This window comes from Parasteatoda tepidariorum, chromosome 3 (assembly GCF_982258835.1).
Source record: "Parasteatoda tepidariorum strain Cologne lab strain chromosome 3, Ptep-v5.0, whole genome shotgun sequence".
Taxonomy (NCBI): domain Eukaryota; kingdom Metazoa; phylum Arthropoda; class Arachnida; order Araneae; family Theridiidae; genus Parasteatoda; species Parasteatoda tepidariorum.
Genome location: NC_141757.1, coordinates 9,596,576 through 9,620,403, shown reverse-complemented (window position 1 = coordinate 9,620,403; position 23,828 = coordinate 9,596,576). Strand labels below are relative to the sequence as shown.

At 27.7% G+C, this 23,828-nt stretch overlaps 1 protein-coding gene across 1 annotated transcript in view; it reads right to left on the bottom strand.

Moving 5' to 3' along the window:
- Nup205 (nuclear pore complex protein Nup205) overlaps window positions 1-23,828 on the bottom strand; it is a 102,646-nt gene that overhangs the window by 43,204 nt on the left and 35,614 nt on the right. The window contains exons 13-21 of the mRNA XM_087158766.1: window positions 19,823-20,019; window positions 11,466-11,648; window positions 11,337-11,387; window positions 8,184-8,393; window positions 7,910-8,099; window positions 4,341-4,530; window positions 2,731-2,851; window positions 2,580-2,652; window positions 1,682-1,834 (exon numbers count right to left, since the gene is read on the bottom strand). Coding sequence (XP_087014892.1) covers window positions 1,682-1,834; window positions 2,580-2,652; window positions 2,731-2,851; window positions 4,341-4,530; window positions 7,910-8,099; window positions 8,184-8,393; window positions 11,337-11,387; window positions 11,466-11,648; window positions 19,823-20,019 — 1,368 coding nt within the window. The remainder of the gene's footprint in view (window positions 1-1,681; window positions 1,835-2,579; window positions 2,653-2,730; window positions 2,852-4,340; window positions 4,531-7,909; window positions 8,100-8,183; window positions 8,394-11,336; window positions 11,388-11,465; window positions 11,649-19,822; window positions 20,020-23,828) is intronic.

The window sequence follows — 23,828 nt, the reverse complement described above, 5'->3', positions numbered from 1 at the left end:
ATTTGGTAGAAATTTCAGCTTTCTAAACATTAGAGATGAACAATAATCTGGCGCGAAAAATCTAGGAGAGAATAATTTTGTATCTTCCTTAACCTCTTTTTACTTCAGCAATAAAAATTCCATCTACTAGAATTTCTATAATTTTTGTTTGAAATTATTTAATAATTTTTTACTGCTTTTTTGTAAGAAAGATTAGTATTATTTTAATTCCAAAAAAGTACTTTTCAAGTACCCTATGGCAGAATTCAAGGACTTTTCAGGGTTCTGATTTTTTCCACCAAAATTCAAGGACTTTCAAGTACCGTGGGAACCCTGTTTAAAACGAATATTCAAAGGATGCCTTTCTCGCACATATAAGTGGAAAAAAAATTCTTATGATTTTTTATTCTCATTTGAGAATAATAAAAAATAATGAAGTAAAGAGTTTGGTTTTTGCTTTCACAGAAATTTTTGTTCTATTTTTTTTGTTGCAGTTATTACATTCATTTTCCACATAGTTGTTAAAATCTTACATTTTTAATACAATATTTATTTATTACTCGAAAACACACAATCAGTAAGCCCTTTTTGAAGAGTTCGATTGTTGTTATACACATGTACATATACATTGTAAATGGCAATGTGATCGAAAAACAAAACGCAGCTCGAGATCATTATGTGTGGAATCCTCCTCCTCAAATGCAATACAGTATTGTATTGATAACATGCTGCACAGAATTGAAGCTATCATAATGGCTAAAGGTGGCAGAACAAAATATTAACACTTTTTTGCATTAATTTTTTCAAGAGTTCACAAATACATATTTTTTCTATAGTTCGTGTTAAAAAATAGACAATAAGGTGGATAATTTACATTGTATCTAGTAAAAACAATAAAGCTGTATAGCATCACCTCATAATTAAGTGCATAATAATTAGCATTATTATGCACACACACTATAATTAGCATTATAGTGTGTCTAATTATTTGGAATTCAGGGACTGTACATAGTTTGACTGTCTTAGGATTGATGTCATTCAATTTAGCAAAATTACATTAAAAAAATGTACTTTACAAGTACTTAGAAAGCTCTTGGTTAGCAATGTAAAGTTTATACACAAGTATGCAACAAAAGAAGTATTTCATGAGCACCCATTCGAGATCCCCATAGAGAAATTCCAATAGACATTAGCTCGCTATTTTGAATGCCTACTTTAAACTCTAATTTGACAGTACTAAAAGATTTTTGATTTTTAAAAAGTGCTAAATTTGAATTTTATTCATTTACATTTTTTTTCTAAGCTACTACCTACTCAATCAAACCTATCAAAATCAAAAGTGTACATAAGTTAGATAATGCTTTAATACAGTTATAATCTCTCTTGTTTAATTTTGACAAACACACTAATAATTGCTATATTCTCTTTTCCAAAAAAAGCAATATTGCTGGCCAATCAAAATTAAAGACATGGAGCAAAATTTTGTTCAAATTGCAATATGTTCTTCATATTAAATTTTAGCATCACAATTATGAAATCTGTATTTCTACGTAGGTAAGATACTTTTAATTTTTGTTATTTTTACCTAAAAGTTTAACCAACATATAATGCCTTTAAAGATAACTATTAAAATAGTAATAATTAGGAAAATATTGAAAAACAACCAGGCTTCAGTAATAGTTAAAAAAATGAAGGAACATACCAGGATCTTGTATTTCAGTTTGAGAAACTGGTTTACGTAAATTGAAGCCCAGCAAGTAGTGGGAAATATTCGTTCCGGGTTGTCTCAAACACTTTAAAAGCAACTGTAATAATTGTTGACGAGCTTTGCTCCTGGCTTGAATATCTTTAACTCCTAAAAATAAATGATGAAAATAGTAAAATTCCCCAAACATTAGTTCAAAAACATTTTCTCAAATAAAGCAATCTATAAAGAGATAAATCTAATATAATTGCTAAGATTTTGAATAAAATAATATGAATGGACTGTAATATAACCAAATTTTTTAAATAAAGAAACTTTTACACAAATAAGCACTTAAAGTGGCATAGCTGCCAACCCCTAGTTATAAAAATGTAGAAGTTCTAGCCCCTCCCCGTACAGCGCTCCGTACTCCGAAAATAACTTGGCGTCGAAGCTCTGTCCTTTGCATCACTGATGGACACTTCTGACAACAACTGATTACAATCATTAATAAAATTCCTTAAAGATATTCATCTTATACAAGCTTCATCCCATCTTTCAATCTACAATAAGCAAGCTATAAGCGCAACCAAGCAAAGAGCTTCAAAAATGCCCGACAGTAATCATCACCCCCCCCCCCCAAATGCTGAAGAAATGCCTAAAACAGCAGAGGATTTTCTCTGCATGTTAATAAAATTATAAAAAATGGCAAATTTCATTTATATTGTCACACGCTGGTGCAAGATCGGCATCGAATAAGTTAATCCAGCTTTTGACATGATTATTAACTCACATGAAATTAATCACAAATATTATTGCTGTAGATACTATGAATAAAGATATAAAAAGAAAATATTTTATCGTATTTCACATTTGGGTAATGGGGAAAAAATAAATAAATAAATAAAATAGTTACCATCTTCATTTTCTTCAGCAGCATCCACTTCAACAACTTCTACGAAACCTTTGAGTAATATATCACTTTCATTCTAAAATTGATATCCATTAATGAATTATAAAATATTAACAAAGAGGGGAAAAGACAGAAAAATTTTATTTAAACTTACAGCGTCGCCATCTAAAACTCCTACAAAATGTTTTGATATATTGAGAGAAGAGCATAAAGCTTGAATAATACTTATAGCAAAGAGACTATGTTGAGGTAATGAAGCATTGTATGTAACATATCTGGAAGACAAAGAAAAACGTAGAAATTCAAAAAAAGATAAATAATTCTTTAGCCAAATTAGGAGCAAAATATAAGAAAAGAAGGGGATCAAATGAGGAGAAGGGATATGTTTAATATTATAACAATAGAAGGGTGGTGTATTATTTTTAATTTTTACAAACTACAATAGCAAACTACTACATATACAAACTACAATAGCAAACTACTAATAAATATAAAAAAACTTAATAATAAATAGTGATAAAAACAATTGCTACAAGTCTTTATGATGAGTAAAATTACTTCAGATTTATTGCTTCTTGTTAAGCCTGTATTTCTTGAGTCAATTTTATTTCAAGTAGAGATGATTAGTTTTCAAATTTAAGTAATCAGTCATTTTGTTATGATTAACAATGTTTCTACATAAAACATTGATCAAACATCATACAACGATTGTAAATTTTGAAGGCAAAATGTTCACTGTTTTTGTGGGAAACATTTAAGTTCAAAAAGAAATAAACAATAATGAATTAGAACAATTACGAGAGTTGGCAAGTGGAACCCTACTAGTTTATTAAAAAATAAATTAATAATATAATTACAGAATGTGCCACAATTAACACGCCGTTAAATATGCACTTTAAGGGTCTAAGATTAATAATTAAAAGAGAAAAACACTAAAAATATTGAATATTTATAGAGGAAAAACATCAAAGTCGGTTTGAATGACTTAGAAAATTAAGAGGCTTTTTCAACACTTATTCTAATGTAATTATAGTTTTCTACTCTAGTTTCATACATAGTGCTAAAATGTCTTTCAAATTTGTTTAATGTTGATAATTTTATGCAAAAAGTAAAAGAATTACTTATTGCTTTTATGTTATTTATATTGGTTACGTTAGGTAGGATGAGCCTAAGAATTTAATACTTCATCGAAAAGTATAAAAATGTAATGCTTTTTTAAACTATGAAATCTCAGTGGACAAAAAAAAGATTTAACAAAATAAGTTGAATAGTACTTAAGAAATAAAAAAATTTAAAAAGGATTTTTTTAAATTTTATTTTAATTACTCAGAAACTTATTGACCGATTTTAATCAAATTATGCATGTTTTCCAAGCAGTTTTCAAAAAAATGAAATTAGTCCTAAGAGACTGAAATTTTTGACTACTCAAATAACTAAAATATTGGTATCTTACTTTTTGGAAAGTAAGATACCAATATTTTAGTTATTTTAATTTAGTTTCCAAAACGAGGTTTTCCCTCATATTATGCAAGAAAACCCTAAACCATCATAAAAAAAAAATAGGCTGATTCCGTGAAATAACACTTTTGTTTCAGATTTTTTAATTTAAAATATTCTGCAATAATTAGCTAGCATTTTTTTAAGGACATCTCTTTGAACTATTAGCATTGCCACTTGGTTCGTGAAAATCCAACCATAGGGACAAAAATAAGAGAGGGTGATCTTTTTTGTGTGCATACTTTACGTATTTATAAAAATGTATACTTGGCAATCACTAAGAGATGATCAGCTTGTCCACTTCTTGGGTTAATATTTAAGAGTAAATTTTCAAAAGGTGTTACAATGAGGTCGCAACCAGCATCTCGAATCCACTGCAGAAAAGCTCCCTGTTTTGAAAGTGTTGCATGCATAAGCTTCAATGATAGAAGAGCACATTCTTCCAAATCAGATTGACCTAATCAAGGGAGAGAAAATAAGACACATTAATAAAGGCATGCTTTTGAAATACCGTAGAACTCCGGTGATAAAAACTAATTCCGGGCATCCCCTAAGAAAAACATAATGTATATATAAGTACAAATGTTCACAGCTATGCTTATTAGATAAGCACTTTTTGAGCAACATTTTTCTTAATGGTAGCAAAATAAAAAATAAATTTATTGCTGATCATAATTTTTTTTAAAAATTTAAATCTAGAAAATTAAAAACAATATTGTTTTCAGGGATATTGGTTCAGCAATATTTGCACTGCGATTGACCAAATGCTTGCATTTTTTCATAAATTATTTACTGTAGCATAAATGACCAATTTTTGTCAAATTATAAGTTTAAAACTGAAAGAGTCGTTTCTTTAATATATATATATATATATATATATATATATATATATATATATATATATATATATATATATATATATATATATATATATATATATATATATATGTATATATATGTATATGTATGTATATGTATATATATATATATATATATATATATATATATATATATATATATATATATATATATGTCATCAAATTTCATAATATATTTGACAATTTATAGAATTTGTTTCCATTAAAAGATTTTAACATAAGTAAAATCAATATAATAAAACTTTTGGTGGAGCTATTTTTAATTATAATGATATTAGCAAAAATTTAGGAAAAATTAATATTACGGATTATGAATGTCACAGTGAAGAAAAGAAATATTTTGAATTTATTGATCAACATCATAAACATATTATTATAGGTAATTTAAATATAGAAAGAAATTTAATGTTAAAAAGGCAAAAATTAATTTAGACCCATTGACCAAATATCAATTAATAAAATGTCTAAAATACTTAATGATTTCAACAATTTTTATTTAAAGGTATCTTATATATTTTTTTACCTTTAGGCATGTTAACAGAATGAAAATGAGTGGTTAATTATTATTTATAATTACTATTTACCTGTAATAATAAATGGAATTTAAACAATAGTAACAATAATACACTAATTTTTTCTAAAATTGATCAAGCAATTAAGCAATTGTGTAATTACCCCCATAAACAAAGCTAACGATAAAATTTTAAGTTTAAGTTTTTAAATAAGGAGTTAAAAAGTAGTAAAAATGTTAAGCTTAGTAGTTTAAATAATATTAACATTAAATTTTTTTTTAGCTTTCTATTCAAGGTAAAAAATTTTAATTGATAATATACAATTCTCATACTTAATTATCAGTCCAAAATGTCATAAATTCCAGTTAAGTTTAGAACAATCACTTGTGGCTCTAATACTTAACTAAATCTGGCGCTATTTTCCCTAAGTACTTAAATAAAATTATTAACGAAGGTTTTTCTTGGATTATCACTAATAATCAACCAATTTTAGAATTTATGAAACAAAATAAAATTAATCTCTGCAACAACATTCCCTTTTCTAAACTAGGTTCTATTTTGTTACTACTGCGATTATAAAAATATCCTTAATTGCAATTTTGATTATTGGGAAATTCCAATTAATGTTTGCCTTTTTAATAATTATCTTTACAATGGAAAATATTTTTTTTTACAAATAGAGAGAATACCACAAGGATCTAATTTCTCATCACTTCTAGCCAACTTATTTATACACTTTTATGAAAAAAAATTATACTTTTAAATTTATTGACGATTTAATTATCTGTAACTTTCAAATTTATACAATTTTGCTTAATAATATAAATCCCAAGGAATTTATCTTGCTTTGCAATCATGGTGATAAAATTAATTTTAATGTTTTGGATTTAGGTATTAAAAAGGTAGAAAATATCTGCATTGTTGACTTTTACAATAAAGGGATGATTTAAAATTTATAAAAAAAACTAATTTTATACAATTCCAATATTTCTAACGCATTTATACTAATATTTCTAAAACATTTTTATTAAAAACTACTTTAAATCAAATGAATAGAATTAAATGAATTTGTAGTAATGTTTATTTTTGCAGAAAACAAATAGACAAACTCTTCTAAAATTTGATTTAAAAAAATAGTAATAATAAATAAAAAAAAATGGATATCCAACAAATTTAATTAAATTCTACATAAAATCATTGAGTTAGTAAGTTTTAATTTTAATTAATGAATTTATTTAAAAACTTTCTTTGTTTCCAATATTTAGATTTTTTCTACGTGCAAATCTAATTCGGGTAAATCTGTGGCTATAAATCTTCTAAGATATAATAAAAAAAAATTTTTTCAATAAATGTTAATAATTTCCTTAAAATCATTAGTACCCCCATTCTTTAAATCATCGTAATTAAAAGCTATAATTAAAATTAAACCTTTTATTAATTATAAACTTTGAATTAACCAATGTAACATAAAATCCAGTCTCAAGTCAATGTAACTGAAAAAAAAAAGTGATTCTATACTTCATTAAGAGCCCGTCATATAAAACACATAACATAATCTTCTCTTCACACTTTTATTTTCAAATTCTATAATCTTGCAAACTTGTTACGAAGATATTTTAAATCAACTTTGGGGGATGCCGATAAGTGTAAAGACATTTGAATTTGTTGCTAGCCTAATATGTTACATCTTGTGTATTATTCTTTATGCTTCGTGAATTTTTATTTCCTATTTTTTGCATACGTTTTATTTTGGAATTTATTTTAATATCATTAATTTAAATTCAAAATTTTTTTGATGCTCCTCACACTATCAGAACAATATATTTTGCACTCTTTTTTGTGCGGATATAACCATGTGAACTGACAAGATTATATCTTTTACTTTTTTTCCTTAATTTTTAAAAATTTTATCTTTAAAAACACTTTACTTAGTAATAATTTTTCTTCGACGAAGATTAATGAAGAAAAGGTGGAAAGAAATGTAATTTCCGACATGTCATTAAAATGTGAAGATTTTGCACTTCTTGAAATTAAGTGTGTGATTCTTAGCAGTAATAATCCTTTTATATGAGAGAAACAAAATTCAATATTTTCTCATGCTGTAATGAAAGGCCGAGATATGATTCTGTGATTTCAAATTATTTTTCCATATAATAGCATAATCAAATAAAAATCGAAAGCAAATCTCTGGTTAAAATCATAAGGAAGCGGAGGATTCTTATCTCTGCATATTTTTTTACAGGTCGCAAGTGTTAAAAAAGATCCTTTTTCGAAAAAGAAAATTTTTGTTTATTTTTAATATTAAAAAGCGCCCAGAAAAAGAGACCTTTCCAGCAAACAGTCGGCCGGATATAGGACTATATAACATTTTATAATTTAACTAAAATTTATAATCTGATGCTTTGGATTATATAAGAATTCATAAAAAATGTTAAACCAATGTCACCTGGTGTTGGAGCATATTGATCTAGAATTCTCATTCCTTCATCCAATGTAAATAAAACCACCCTTAAAAGTCCACTGTCTTGTAACATTTTGGAGAACAGTAAAATACTTGACTTGCTATCAATATTATCAAACTGGTAACTTTTCATAACCTTCTCCAATATTTTATAACAGAGAGCCATTATTTTCCACTGTCAGAAGAAAAAAAAAATATTAAAAAATAATTAAGATCATTGAGAAAAAAAATTATTATTTTTCATTTCACACAAGCGTACCTTTTCCCCAGGGTTTTTATATGCCCGGCTATTACATTTCAATAAGACGCAGTCAAGAACAAATTCAAGGTATGGTTCAATTCCTGGATGGCGTGTGGCATGACCTAGATTGTTTGGGAAGGGGTGATTCAGCAAAGAATCTAATAAAGTCAACATTCCCCTTGTAACAGGATATTCTTCCATACGTGTTTCCACCTCTTCCAACTCCATCTGAAATTTAATACAAATCAAATTATTAATTGAATTTTACAGAGACATCATTAAAAACTATATTAGCGTAGCTGCCATCACTAATAGGAAAAATCCAGTAGATTTTACAAAATAATATAAACGCCATGATAATTGTTGCATTATATACTCAGGGTATTTGCTACATTTTAAATTTTCAAATTCATGACTTTTCATGTCTAATACCAGGAACTTTTCATGACTTAACAAAGTTACTATTTTCTCCGATAAAAACAGAATAATACATTTAAAAAGCATTATAATAACATTAATTAAAATGATAGGAATAACCAAAACTGCTATACTCTGCATTTTCATATTTATTGATTTTAAATTTAAAAAACAGAGTAAAGAAATAGTTGAAGCAATAAAATAGCTGAAAAAATAATAGCTGAGCAAATAATTTTTCTTTCTGCAGAATTATATTCTAAAGATACTTTACTTGTTCATCAGAAAGGAAAGAAATACTCCTGATTTTTCTGTTCTCATTTCGGATTTAAAAAAAATTTGCTAATGACTGGTTTGCTTCACTTAGAATTTTAAATTGATAAAATAAAAAAAAGATGAATAATAATAATTCTGAAATCACATAAGTTTAAAAGATACTTCGCTCTAGAAATTATGTTTTTTCTTTCATTTTTCAAAAAAACAGCATAATTTTTAAAGAAAATGATAAAAACTTTTTATATTTTAATAAAATATGACTCAGGGTGGAGATTTTGTTACAAATTCAGATATTCGGATCACCATGAAACTGGGGAGGGATTCCATTTTAAAAATAAAATTCTACGACGACCTAAATCCATGACTTTCCATGTTTGTTTTTTTAAAAATAGTTAAATTCATGACAAATTTTGTTCAATACCGAAATTCATGACTTTCCAGGTGCGCAGATGCCCTGTATACTAAATATTTTACACGTAGGGAATTTTTTGGATTTTTTTAGTCATCAAAATAGAAAAACTACAATATTTTTAGTTACGTTTGACATTAAACATACTTGAAATGTTATGTATTATGTTTACTCATAATTTTGAATATTAATAGGCATTTAATCCGTCAAAGATAGTTAAAAGATTTTTTTAAATTAATGTAAAAAGAGAGTTCTGAATAAAAATAAACTAAATATTTTAGAACAAAAAAAGTTTTGAATTGATTTCTATAAACGAGGTTCACTTAATTATGTATTAGTAATGTTTATTTAATTATTCAAGCAAGCAATCAAAAACAAAATTACAAAAATTCTATTTTAATACGGATTTTTTTAGAAACTTACTCAACTTTAGGGATATTCTTAAAATGCACAAAAACCAGGGGAATTTTAATTAAACCAGTAGTCCTTGAGAAAATGGCAAAATCCAGTAGTCTACAGGCAAATCCAGTAAAATTGGCAGCTATGCATTAGTCATTAGACTATCAAGCTTGCAATTATCCAGTACCGATAACTGATAAAAGAATCTGACTATATTTAGTAAAATCAGAGTAGCTTTGAAATCAATCGATTGCAAAACTGATGGTGGGAGGGTGGAAAAATAAGGAATGCTAAAGCAATAATCTGCTTTTAATCCACACCTATCGACCTAGTGGCAGAATTGTGGGAACACGTTAACACTGTCGCAGAAAGGTAGAGTTCTTGCAGAGAGATTTTTTTTTTCTTCAGATTTATATTCAAAAGATGCCTTTCTTGGGCATCAGAGTGGAAAATAAATGCTTGTAATTTTTTTAAATTCTTATTTGAGAATAATGAAAAATAAAGAATAATGAAGTAAAAAATTTGGTTTATTTTTCCGCAGAAATTTTGGTTCTATTTCTTTTATGTATTTATTACTTTTTATTTCCACATAGCTATTAATACGATATTATTTATTACATCAACTGAATCTCAAAATAAAAATACGCATTTAGTAACCCCTTTTTGAAGAGTGTAATTCACGTAATTTGACTGTTGATATTTTTTCGCTAGTTATTGCTACGGATTTAACGAATTTGTAATAATTTTTTTTATATATATTTTTTTTAATGTGATGATGATTTTCAAAATGCGTAAAAGGAAATAACTAGTGCATTTGCCCCCAACAAAATGCAAGAGCATCGCCCATATTAGAATTTTAAAAAAAATTTACATATTCAATTAAAAAAATTACTTTATTTGATACAAAAAGTACTTTTTCCGAAGTTGACGCTTCTGTTACTTTAAACTAGCAACATGTATATTTGTTGTTTTTAAAAGTATCTTGCAGAAAGATATTAGTATTAGAGAGGTATGTCGCATAAAGCACGAAAAAATTCTCCCACACGGACTATCGACCTGCCATTTGGTCGCGAGTAAAACTATATAGTTTGAGTCCTATTAGTCATAATTCTTTTTATATTTGTGCCGTTCATTAATAAATAGTAAGTATTTTACACTAATTATTCATATTACAGAAGAAAGTGGAACTCCTGCCTATCCTGCTTTTTTGTTATATGACCTACTCTTTCACACACGGCAGCAGGGTGACCAACATGTTTCAGGACAAGAAAAGGGCGAAAAGAGGATCATTTGTAGTAAAATATGAGACTTTAGAGGACCCTTTAAAGCTTAAAATGAAGACCTTGAAAACTATTTATAGTTAAAAACGTTTATATTTTGATGGCACAAAAAATTATTTAGTTCTGTTTATATAAACCCTAAAAATTCAGTTAGAAGAGAATTCACTTAGGTACAACTAATAAGATATAAATTTAACAATAAGCTTTTTAACTTAAAAATTTATTTTGAAAAGGAAAAAAAAAAAATACTGATTTTTAAAACAGCTCTTTCGGTTGGAATCTTACCAAAACAAACAAAAAAATGATAAATATAAAAAAAAAATTTACAAAAAACTATTTTTTTTTTAAATATAATAATTAAAAAAGAATGATAAAGTTCCATCATCAACAAACCAAAATTCCAGACGGATGATAAACAGCTACTGACTTCACAGTTGGTATAACCTGGAAAAAATACATATCATTAATAATATTATATCCGTGTTTCATTAATATTTTTTTTAAACACAGATAAGAGATTACCTGTGCCATTTCTAATCCTTGCCAAATATTAAGAGAAATGTCAGGAGAGGTAGCAAATGCAGCCATACAATTCAAAAGAGCCGCTTTTAAAGAAGCCGGAACGCTACAAGTTATCAGTCCCAGAATAACAACTGTAGGTACATAATGGGTGTTTTCAGACAGAGTAATTCGTGCAATTTCATCCTGTACAAAAAAAATATAACAAAGCTATATCAAGGCTTGAAAATAACTATGGCCAGTTTCTTCTAAAATCTGACTCGGTCCACCAAAATATACATAGCTGCTAACAAGAATAGGAAAAAATCCAATAGATTTTTAGAAATACAAGTTTTATGATAATAGTTGTATAATGTACTAAATATTCTAAGTAGTATAGGGAATTTCAGGGATTTTTATGATCGTCAAAATAAATATTAAAAAAAAAAAAAATTAGAACAAAAAAAGTTTTAAACTGATTTCTATTAATGAGGATCGCTTCGTTATGTATCAGTAATACGTATTTAAATATTCAAGCAAACAATAATCAGTGCAAAAATGCTATTTCATTAGGGATTTTTATCGGAAACATACTCAACTTTAGAGAATTTTCTAAAAATGTACAAAAATCAGGAGAATTTTTATTAAACCAGTAGACCAAGAGAAACTGGCAAAATCCAGTAGAGTTGGCAGCTATGTAAGTATCAGTGGTCCATTTGACCAGCAATTAATTTATTAGGACGATATGCTGTTTTAATTTGTTGATTTTCAATACATAGTTTGGTCTGTTTTATTGTCACAAAATAGCATATTTGATTATAATAATGAATATTTCACATTCTTCATATTGCAATTTTTCATTAAAATTCACTTTATTAACTTTCTTTTTTTTAAAAAAAAATAATAGAGACAAGTTAATAAACCAGTAGAATCATGCACAAACTAAAAAAAATTTTTAATCCCTAATAACTGGACCAGTAAATATATTTTCTTAATTTCTGACTCTGTTTATGCGACATTTTAATTATATAGATACACCAAGTAACACTGCTGATAAGATATGCCTGTTCTATTTCTAACCATATCAAAGTATACAAAGCTAGAAAGTTTTTGCATTGCACAGTGCACTAAATAAAAAGCGAACGATCCTGAATAACTTTTGATCTCATGATCGGATCTTCACATTCTAAGACTTAATCTTAATGATTCAGGGAGGTAACTTCAATTATGCTAATTAATTAGCACAGATGATATTTAAGATTTAAAATCAGGCACAAAAACGGACTTTGTCTGAACAAACATACCTTTTTTTTCATTGACGGATTCGGATTTCTGACCTTGAAAGTATTTGGGATAGCTGTATTCGGGGAAAATATAATCCCAATAGTTTAGTCAGGAGAACAGTTCAAAGTTCAGTTCCCTTAATAACAATTTTATATATTTTGCCGTATTTCAAGAACTTTTTAAGCAAATTGATAAAATTTTTGTGCACAACTATCAAATTTCTTTCAAAAATACATTTTAGTAAATATTTATTATTTTATTTAACAATAGTTGAAAAAAGATTGAACTGTAAGGCAAGGAGTTTTTGACATTTTAAAGTATATAACTTCAAAATTTGAGCGAAATCGATAGAAGTTACTCAGAAATAAAATTTGAAAAGAGTTGTACATTTAAAATTTGCATTCTCAAGAACTATTCAACCCATTTTGTAAGTTAAAATGATGTAAAAAATGGTATACCGAACAAATCATAATTTATTCAACTATTATTAAAAATTTACTAAAAGTTCTTTTGGTATGGAATTATCGTTGGTTAAAAGAATTTTATATTTGAAATTTGCTTTAAAAGTTCTCAAGATATGTCGAAATACACAAAAAGTAACATTAAGAGGTCCAAAGGACTTTCGATCGCTCTCCCGACCAAACTATGGGGATCATCTTTCCCATATTGCAGCTATCCCCTATATTTTGAGGGTCAGGAATCTGAACAAACAATTTGGGGAAAAAAAGGTATGTCTATTTAGAAAAATTAAGTTTTGATGTCTCATTTCGTAACATAAAATACTGCATGCACTAATTAATTAGCACATTTGAGGTCTCATTCTCAAACCATTAAGATTCAGTCTTAGAGCGTGAAGATCCAATCATTAGATCAAAAGTTATTCAGGGTCGTCAATTTATTTCCAGGTACACAGTACATCTGTTTTATATACTGTGAGCCAAAAAAGAAAGATATTATCCAGAATAATTCTTATTCCAATTATTAGATTTTAATGTACTCACATATAAATTATTTAATGTTTTCAATGAATTAAGTTACAACATCTGATTTTATCTGAACAACCATTTTTTTTTTTGACCGATTTTCATTCTTTACCACTAAAATATGACTGATTGTTATAGTTAGAAAAAATAAAAGTAAAGCTCTTTTATATTTGCTTAAAACAGCAAATAATCTATGAAAGTACTTATTTTCATTTTAAAAACATTCGTTGTCAATAACTTATAATATTTAATGCCATTCAAATCTGGTGCAAAATATTGTCCTTGTCAACTAAATTCTATGATTCTATTGCAAATTAACATAATAATTTTCAAAATTAACAAAACAAAATAATTTTCACTAAAATTACATGCTAAAAGCTTTTTGTAAAAATCAAGATTAAGACTTAATTTCCACCTTTTGCTTTGCAAACACTAACAATTTTTCTTTTAAAAAATATAAGATTACATTGTTAAAGTTCAAAAGTTTGCTTCTAATATTCTATCAACTAATTTGTTTCTTTGCATTAATTTGATTCTTCAAATAATTTCAAAGGCTTTACATGATCATGATAAAATAACTAGTTTCTGACAAAGAACTGTTTTCTTGATTATATTAGCGATTATAAAATGATCGAGAGGTTTTTCGGTTCAATATCAGAGGGTGGAAAATGAAGTCTGAAATTGAGAATATTTCTCAAAATGCAGCAGAGTTGCACATGAGAGTGCAATAATCTCATTGAAACCAGCTCAGTAAACGTCCATGCGGACTAGCAAGTATTTTATCAAATATGTAAAATAATTGGCGGTTTCACAAGTTATGGACCGGCGATAACCCAAATGGATTGTGTTTGAATGAGTTGTGGAAACCTAACATAGAACAATGTGAAAAGCACGTTTTTGCATAATGTGTGGCGAAAATTGACACAGTAAAAAAAAAAAAAATCTCATTTTCGAAAAGGGAAAACTAAGCTCTATTTAAAAACACCTGATGAAAAAAGCACCGTTATGAGCTTTTAGGAAAGGAAAATAAGCACCACAATTATTCACCTATACTACGCTTTACCTTAAATTGGCACTGCAGGGAAGGGTAGGAAATGTAACACTCCGCCTTTGAAAAGTAGTTCCTCGCTATTTTGGAATTAATTGCAGTTTAAATGCGCGTACAAATATAAATAAATGTTGTATTGTAAGAAAAGTTTATCTTGAAGCATGCATTAGAAGATTATCATGTTTAAATATATTTAACTTATAAATACCTTCTCAGTAAAGCGAATGTACAAAGAAGAAGGTGTTTTAGTTTGGCGCTGGATAAGTTTTCAAGGCCAAGGAATTGGCGCGTTGGCTATGTTTTTACACTGGTCAGCCAGCTCTTCCCATTCTCCTTACCTTTGCTTAAGTGTCCTATCTCTTGTGCAATTCTTATTTCGCTTTTTCTTTGTATTTGATTATTTAATTTTCTAAATATTAACCTCATATGTACCATATTTCTTTTCGTCTTTTGCGCCATGTGTAGCTCTGAAGTACAATTCGCTTTTTATATGAACTTTAATAATGTGATGGCGGAAATTTAAGACTTTCAGTTTGTTTAATTAAAGGGACCTTTAAATACTATCTGAAATACAAATTCCGTAATATAAGTGTGCAAATCCGTTAGTTATAAACAAATAAAATGTATAGGAATTGAAATAATTTAAAAAAAGACACAAAATTTGAATCATTAATTTTTTTTAAACATCGAAAGGTTAATTTAAACCAATTAATATTTTAATTATTATTTTCAAAATACAAAGTAAAAAAAGATGAGAGATTCTTTCTCTTATACAGAAAATATTAAGATATTTCACTACTATACTTAAATAATTAATTATACATATTTTTCTCTTAAGCCTCCTTTCACCTGAAAAGATCCTGAAAAGTAAAGGAAGGTTCTGATATTTTAAAATATGTATTTTCTTTTGAAGAAATGGGCCTAACCACCCAAGTAGAATTTCACCTGATGAGATTATGGATTGAATTCAATTCAGGGCGACCCCACAAAGAGTTTTCAGAAGGAACTGTCAACTGTTAAAATATTAAATGAATAACATGATAACCACCAGGATAGGTGGTTATCGTGTTATTCAAAGAGTTCCTGTTGAGTCTAAAAGGGTGGGATATGGTAGCTGAAAACAGGATGTCCGGGCATGCGCGTACTGTTACAAGCACCTTTGCAGGGCAGGTGATGTTTTCATGTTTAAGAGAACGGCAGCTTTCTCTTTGCGGGAATTTTCCCCAATATCTACCTTTACCTTTTCTCTGTCATGTTTGTGTCTAAATAAACTAATGAAAAGACACATGGTCCGTCATTTATTTACAGTTTAATTTACGAGGGGCGTACAAGCAGTACGTGCCCCCCCCATGTGGATATTACTAAAAACCCTTTTACCATTTTTGAGAATTATCTTTTTTAGGTAAGTTCTTTTGTCTCTTAAAAGCAAATATATTTCAGAAAAAAATAGAAACTTTCATGAAGAAAAAAAATTTGAATTTTTTATACATAAAAAAAAGAACAGTAAATTTTAAAAAAACATAGGAAACATATAAAAATAAATATTTTAAAAAAGTATTTATGAGCATCTAATAAGAAAATCTGCTTTATAAATACTAATTAAGAAATCAGCTTACAACTAGTATCTTAAAATAATAATTATTAGAAATGCTCTAAAAAATCTTAATCCGTATTCCATTCAAAATTTTAGTACGATTCTTGGTTTAAAAAAAAAAAAAATCAGCGTTTTGCTTTCTTAAACGCCAATACTGGCCACTTTCTCCCTTTTTTTGCTACCCCATCCCCCAACTGACTTAAAGAGTAACCCAGTTTTCATGACAACAGCTGTAATCCGGTCTACCTGCCTTTCTCTCCAGTGCCAACTTAAGGTGGAATGGACTATAGATAATAGCCCTCCTTTGAAAAGGTTGCACCCCCTACAATAAAATTTAGTCAGTGAAACATTAAATCTGGACACAGATCGAAATAAGTGCTTATAAAAATGCACAAAGCTTAAATTGTGTGGTTATGAAAAGGGTCCCGGCTAGAAACACATAATTATAAAAATGAACATAGGTCAAACTATGTGTTCACTGAAATAGACCTAGCATTTGATTATCTTTTCCAAACAAATGAATTAATAAAACAGAGTGAGTAGCTAGATTTTTCAACAAAAAATTAGCACCTTTTAAGTACCAGGGGTGATTGTGAGCCCAACTCAAAAATCCGGAAAATTTCTTGAATAAAATCATTAATGATGCATTTCAAAATATTAATGTCTTATAAATTTAAATTTTTAATATTTTCAAAAAATGATATTCTAAATAAATTATATGCAGTATAATTTAAATGAATAATTACTTATAAGTTTACTTTTATCTCTAATCACATTCATTATATTACTAAAAAAATAATTACAAATGAAAGAGATGCCAAGAATAAATTCTAGTTCTACCATTTTTTAAACAAAATACAAGAATTTTTATTCATAAATGTAATCGATGATTTCTTAAAACTTCTGTACCTTGGATTTCAGGAAACTTCCGGATCGTAGTTAGCAAAAAATCCGGAAATCCGGATTTTTTCCGGAGCACAATCACCTCTGAAGTACTTTTTAAGCACCCAAAAAATATTGTAAATTACTTTCCCCCCCAAAAAAATCATAATTAGGATCTGTAATAAAAATTATTTTTTTCTATAGCTTAAAGCTCTTAATTTATAAAAAAATAATCAATAAATTTAAAAAAATGTTCAGAAACTTTACAAAATCATGATAAAATAACTAGTTTCTGATAAATATTGCAGAGAAAATTGTGAAAATCATGCATAAAAAAAGCACCTGTAAGGGCTTTTAAATAACGTAAATCAAAAATAAGCACATTTTAAGCATTTTCAGGGTTCCCACTCAATTTCAGAAGAAAAAAAATTTCCCGGACTTTTCCAGGTATATTTCAATGAAAATTGAGACCCTATTTTCATCAGAAAACTTTGATTCTTTTATTTGTAATGTGAAATATTAGATTTTCTGTGTAAAAAAAAAAGTATTATAAAATGAGGAAAGGAACATCTCAGTTTGACTAAAATGTGAAATTTTTACAACAAATAATTATAATAGATGTTAGAATTATTTAACTCGAATCTCAATAACTGATTAATGTTACTGACAATTTTAAGATGGTTATTTTCCAGGTATCATATACAAATACTCCAGGTTTTAGTAAAACTATCCCTGATTTTTGGAGTTAAAATAAAATTCCCTGACAATTCCAGGTTTTCCTTGTTCTTCCAGACTTCTTATAAACGCCACACAAATATGATATGCTTCATTTGTATGAATTCCATGGTATATTTTATTAAATTGGTCTTTTTAAAATCCACTTAATTGTTTATAGTTCTGAATATGAAGAGATTGTCTGTTAAGTTATTTCTGTAACATACCTAGCCTCAAATCCAGGACTTCGGTTTGTAATGATGGTGCTTAGATAAGTCAGGAAACATAAGCACACAAATTCTTTTTATTTAGTCGTTAAATTTAGGTTTAAAACTGAAAAATCACTTTTTTGTAGTCCATTTTTTGTAAACACGCATTTCCACACGCTTTGCCCACTTTTGTAAATATGCATTCTGAGCTGCGTTCATATTTAAAAACTCAATGACGATATACTATTTAACTAAAAATAAACACCAATAAAAGATACTACTTAGAAAGCATGTAACTTTATAGCAATCTTGTGTCAGAATTTTCTTTTTATTGTCAAGAAAACGTTTGTATTAAAAACCTTTTTTCAATAAAGCAAAAATGTTGCAGTTTTAAACCTTTCATCCTAAAGTTCTAAGTTAGTTTTAAAGCTTTTTTTAAAAGTATTGTCACTAAGGCAAATTGGTCATTTAGGTCCATAATGACGTTTTAGCTGACATCACACAAGCAATAGGATCAAATTGCATTGTCCATTAACATTTTATGACAAGGTGGATTTTAGCTGAGCATACAAACGTTGCGAAAAGAAACCTTATAATTAACTAGATTTAAGATTATTTTCACCTTAAGCAGTGTTTTCACTACAGCGTGAGAATCTCGCATATATTTTTATATTCTCGCATTAAAAAATGATTACCGCGAGAAATTCGCGCATTCTATAAACCAATTTCAAAATTCGCGAATTTCTCGTATTTTGAAAAAAATTTCTCATTTGCGCCATTTAGAATAAAATCCGTTTCACTTTTCTTCCTAGATCTTTTATTATTTTCAACATCTGCCCCATTATCTAACTTCCCTATTAACCAGTATTGTTCAGAACCATTAAGAACAACAGAACACCATCCTTCCGAACCACGGAACCTCTTTCAGAACGCACTTCTCTGCAACCACGTGTTTACCGTAGGTAAGGTTTCTTCATGTAAGACGTTCAAATTTTTTGCTCGTTAATGTAAGATGGACAAATACCTTGTAAAGCCAATATCTTCTACTCCGAAACGGACAAATGAAAATGAAACAAATGTGGGTAGAAACGATCAAAATGAAACAAATACGCATTTGAGCAACCTAATGAGAATAGCTGATGAAAAAGTAAATGTAGAACATTTTCCATATGATGATGCAGCAAAAATATTCAATGCTTTAAAAATTAGAAGATGTTAAAAATGCATTATAATTAAAGAAATTATTTTTTTTTTTTCAAGTCTCTTTGTGTTTTTTTTTTTTTTTTTTAATTTTTGAAATCTCACCCTGTTTTTGAGAAAGGGTGAGAAATTCTCACCCATTTTTTTTCTGAGATGAAAACACTGCCTCAAGACTGGCTTTATTCGAAGATTTGTTTCACGCTTGAAAACCCTAAGACAACCTCGATTTTCAGGTTTTATACAGATGATTGCTTTCCAAGGTTTTGCATTAATGTAATGTGAGTAGAATAGAACGGTTTGTCACAGATCTTGTTTTAAGATTAGAAGGTTTACACATAGACCATATAAGAAACCCTTTAAGGTTTACATTAAAAGGTTTTTGCTGAGTGAAAATAAACCTTACTTTGCTATCTGGGTAGTAATTTATAAAATATACTAATTTTTAAAAGAAGCAAGAGGGTAAATACCAATTTAACTATTTGAGAAATAAGCTTCAACACAGAGATCAAACCATCCAATTCTAACGGTGTGATGACCTTAGCATGCATTCTTTGTGGGTAGGTGCGCTGACGATCGAATGCAGATGGTACTTCTTCGTGTAAGCTACTGTAATAACGATGTAAGGTGGAAAAGAAATGATCCCAGGAAACAATATTTTGATTGCCTAGAAAATAAAATTCTTTGTGAAATTTGAGATTTTTTTTTTCTTTTTTCACTTATACCAGCAATCACCAAACTGCTTCCTTTTCAGTACATCGTGTTAATGTGCTAAGATTATTACACAACATACAAAATTTAAGTAATCACTCTTCGCTTGGTTTGCGCTGAGATCATTGTAAATGTTAGACAAATGATGCTAAAAGGAATTTTTATATTTTAATTGATTAAATAACAAAAAGGTACAGGTTCGATCTTCGTCAGTTGTTTAAGATGACGATCTCATGCATTCACCTTCAGGGTGGTCACTCAAATCAGGTTTCAAATTTCCCTGATTTTTCCAGAAAAATTTTTAAAATTTCCAGGTCAGCGGGTTTCCCCCCCCCCCTGCTAAAGTGTAGTATAGGTACAAGGAAAGTATCAATATTAGTGTACTAGTCAATATAATAGTGTAGTATTCAGGCATGAAAGTGGACAAAAATAAAAAAAGCTGAACTTTTACAATGCAGGCCACTGGGAGGAGAGGGGGGGGAGTGCTCTATTTGATACTGAGATTTATAAAAGCAACTTTTAACTATGCTGGGAGATTTTTATTTAATATTTAAAGTGGCAGAAGCATTTAGACAGTTAACTTTAAATTTTGCTTAAATATAATTTTAAAATTGTGACCACTACTGTATTAAAAAAAATTCAGCAATTATAGGAAGGCATGACTATTACATGTCTTACTAATGAAAAATATACCACATCTTTACAGTAACTAATTCAAGAGAAAACTAACTTCTACTTCTTTCAAGAATCGCGATATTGGATTTTAAAATCGTGTGAATATGAATCCCGATATTGCATTTTAAAATCGCGCGAATATGAATCGCGATTTTGGAATTTAAAACCACGTGAATATGAATCGCGCTGTTGGATTGTAAAAACACGAAAATACAAATTGTGATATTGAATTTTTAAATCGCGTAATTAAGAATCGTGATGCATAATTTTTAAATCATGTGAATACAAATTACAATGAGTAATTTTTAAATAGCGTACAAATAAGAAAAATGATATCTGATATTACAACTGCTTGATAACCAATCGCAATATTGGATTTAAAAATGTGTGAATAGGAATAGCGATGTTGGATTTTAAACTTGCGAGAATACAAATCACGTTATTGGGTTTTAAAAACGCTTAAATACAAATCGCGATATTGGATTTTTAAATTGAGAGAATAGGAATTGCTAGCACGGCTTTTAAATCGCAACACGTAACTTTTAAGTCAGTTAAATACGTAAATTGATGATTGATGCTAAAATCTCCGGATTAAATTCCGGCGCAGTTCCTAATATTTAAAATTCCGAAAATCAGCCTAATAAATTAAATCAAATAACGGCGGTCGGGAACGAAACGCTTAAACTCCTTTCCACTCAATAGCGGAAGTTGAGGTAATCCGACTATTATTCGGGAGTCTTGGGTTCTCTAATTGGACTGCCCAAAAATTTTAGTTTTTGGAACATGGTCGGAAATTTTAAAAATTGGGAGAAAAAAAGCGGATTTCCGGTCTTTTGCGGAAGTCTTTCATCCCTGAGTATTTCATATAAAATGTTATTTTTTAAATATATCATCCTTAATAGATGTGGAGGAAACAATGTTTAGCTTGCAGAAAATAGCACTCTTAATGAATAAAATTAGTTGTAAGCGCTAAATAGTTTTTGCACAAAATGTACCAAATAGCAATGACCCAAAACAGCCTTGGATAAGTACAATTTAATATATTTTTATTAAGCAAAAGAAAATAATTCCAGGTGATTAGAAACAAATAAATTTTAATATTTATTTACATTTCAATATAGAGCCATTTTATACTGTATTTTATACAAACAGTGCTCTTTATAAAATTTATTGAAATAATTTTCTTTAAACCAATATCATAAATCAAATGTTTAAATAATGTTGTTTGCTTCAAATTAGCACTATTATTTTAAGACATATTCAGTATTTGTAAAGGAAAAATTGTCAATTTCTTGTTGCATATTCTATAGAGAGAAAAAAATAGATAAAATTCTTTAACTTTTATTATTTTTTTTTCTTTCTTAATGGAAATTAGAATATATTAAGAATTCCAATCTAACATGGTTTCCTAGCTTAGATGAGTTAATAGGTTTTTTTACATTTGGGCAATTCCATGGCGTGGGAATAAAAATGAACATTAATTTCTTAGATAAACTATCTTATAAAACAAAAGTTTATAATCATAAAATTTTTACATTAAATATTTAGTAACATAACCGAACAAAAAACAATTTGTTTTATAAAAACTGATTATTATAAGTTCAAATTAAATGGATTAAATTTTTGCTGTAGGATGTGAATCGCTTGAAAGTAAAAAATGATTACTGATTTACAAATTGTCTAAACTCTGTGAATTTGTTTGTAATTTAAATGTAAACTTGACTGAATTTTGAAGCTGACATTTGAATAAAAAATTCTATGCAGTTGTTTGTGAAATATGATACATAATTAATTTGAAATTTTTTATGTCAGTGTTAGACGTAAATTTCTCAAATTCGATAGAAATTTAAGTTAATGATAAGCATTATAACGACAGAAAATTACTTTAATTCTAATCTTAATGCTACAAATATTATTTTTTTAATTAAATAGCTTCCTTAAATTTAAATTGTCTTCTATTTCTGGTTGAAATGGTCAGATTAACATGTTTTAAAACAATTTCCATCTTATAAAAATTAGTTGAAAAATCACTCATTTTAATTATGCAACATATATTAACAACAATGTAATATATTAACAATATAAATGAAACTCATATTTAAGTAATATTTTCTTAAATTTAATCATTTTAAAAATCATGGAATAAAAAAAAAAAATTTTTTTTTAAATATGGGAAAAAATTTTGACAAAATTCACTATTTTAATATACAATAAAAAATAAATTATATTGGAAAAAAAATAATCACTGCATTAAAAAGAAGAAAAAATACAATTTTTTTCTCTATTATTAAACTATAATAAATTTTTCTGGGAACAGGAAAAATTATAATAATAGCTTTGTTTATTGCCTGCATAAAATTAAATAATCTTTTTGTAGCACAATATTTATGGATATGCCTTTTACTTCTATTTAGTGGCATAGCAAGCAGTGAACAAGAAAGAGTGTCCGGTTGTAGAATAAAAGATGAGCCTAATTTTTGGAAAAATATTTAACATGCATTCTAGAACAAATTTGTATCTCTTTTTAATACTCCCTCTCCAGTTTCATTGACGAATTACAGGCCCAATAAATAACTAATAATTTTTATCCCATTTACCTAAAAATTGAATAGGATGTCAGATATTGTTGTAGTTGGCTATGCAAATATGCTTAATATTTTTTTCCACAAAATTATTTTTCCTCTTTATTCAAAAAAATAAATAAATAAACAACTACAGAATGTTCTGAAATATTTTTTCTCTAAATACATACATTTTTCAAGCTCTAAGCAAATTGATTGATCTAAAATGTTCTAAATGAAATTAAATTGTTACTAAAAAAATTAAAACTGAGATGCTTACCTCAAATAAATAAATAAAATTAAATTAAAAAAATATATTAAAACTTCATTGATCAATTTTAAGTTAAGTACAGCATAGTTTCAAAAATTTTATTAGGTTACTGAGGGTGAAATATATTATTGTAAATTAACCTTAAGGAATATTTATATTGTTTTTCTTTATATTTTACTTCATTTCATGAAGAAAAGGTGAAATAAGAGATGAAAATAAATAAAAACAGATGTAATGAAAAGAAAAGCAGTGGTGTGT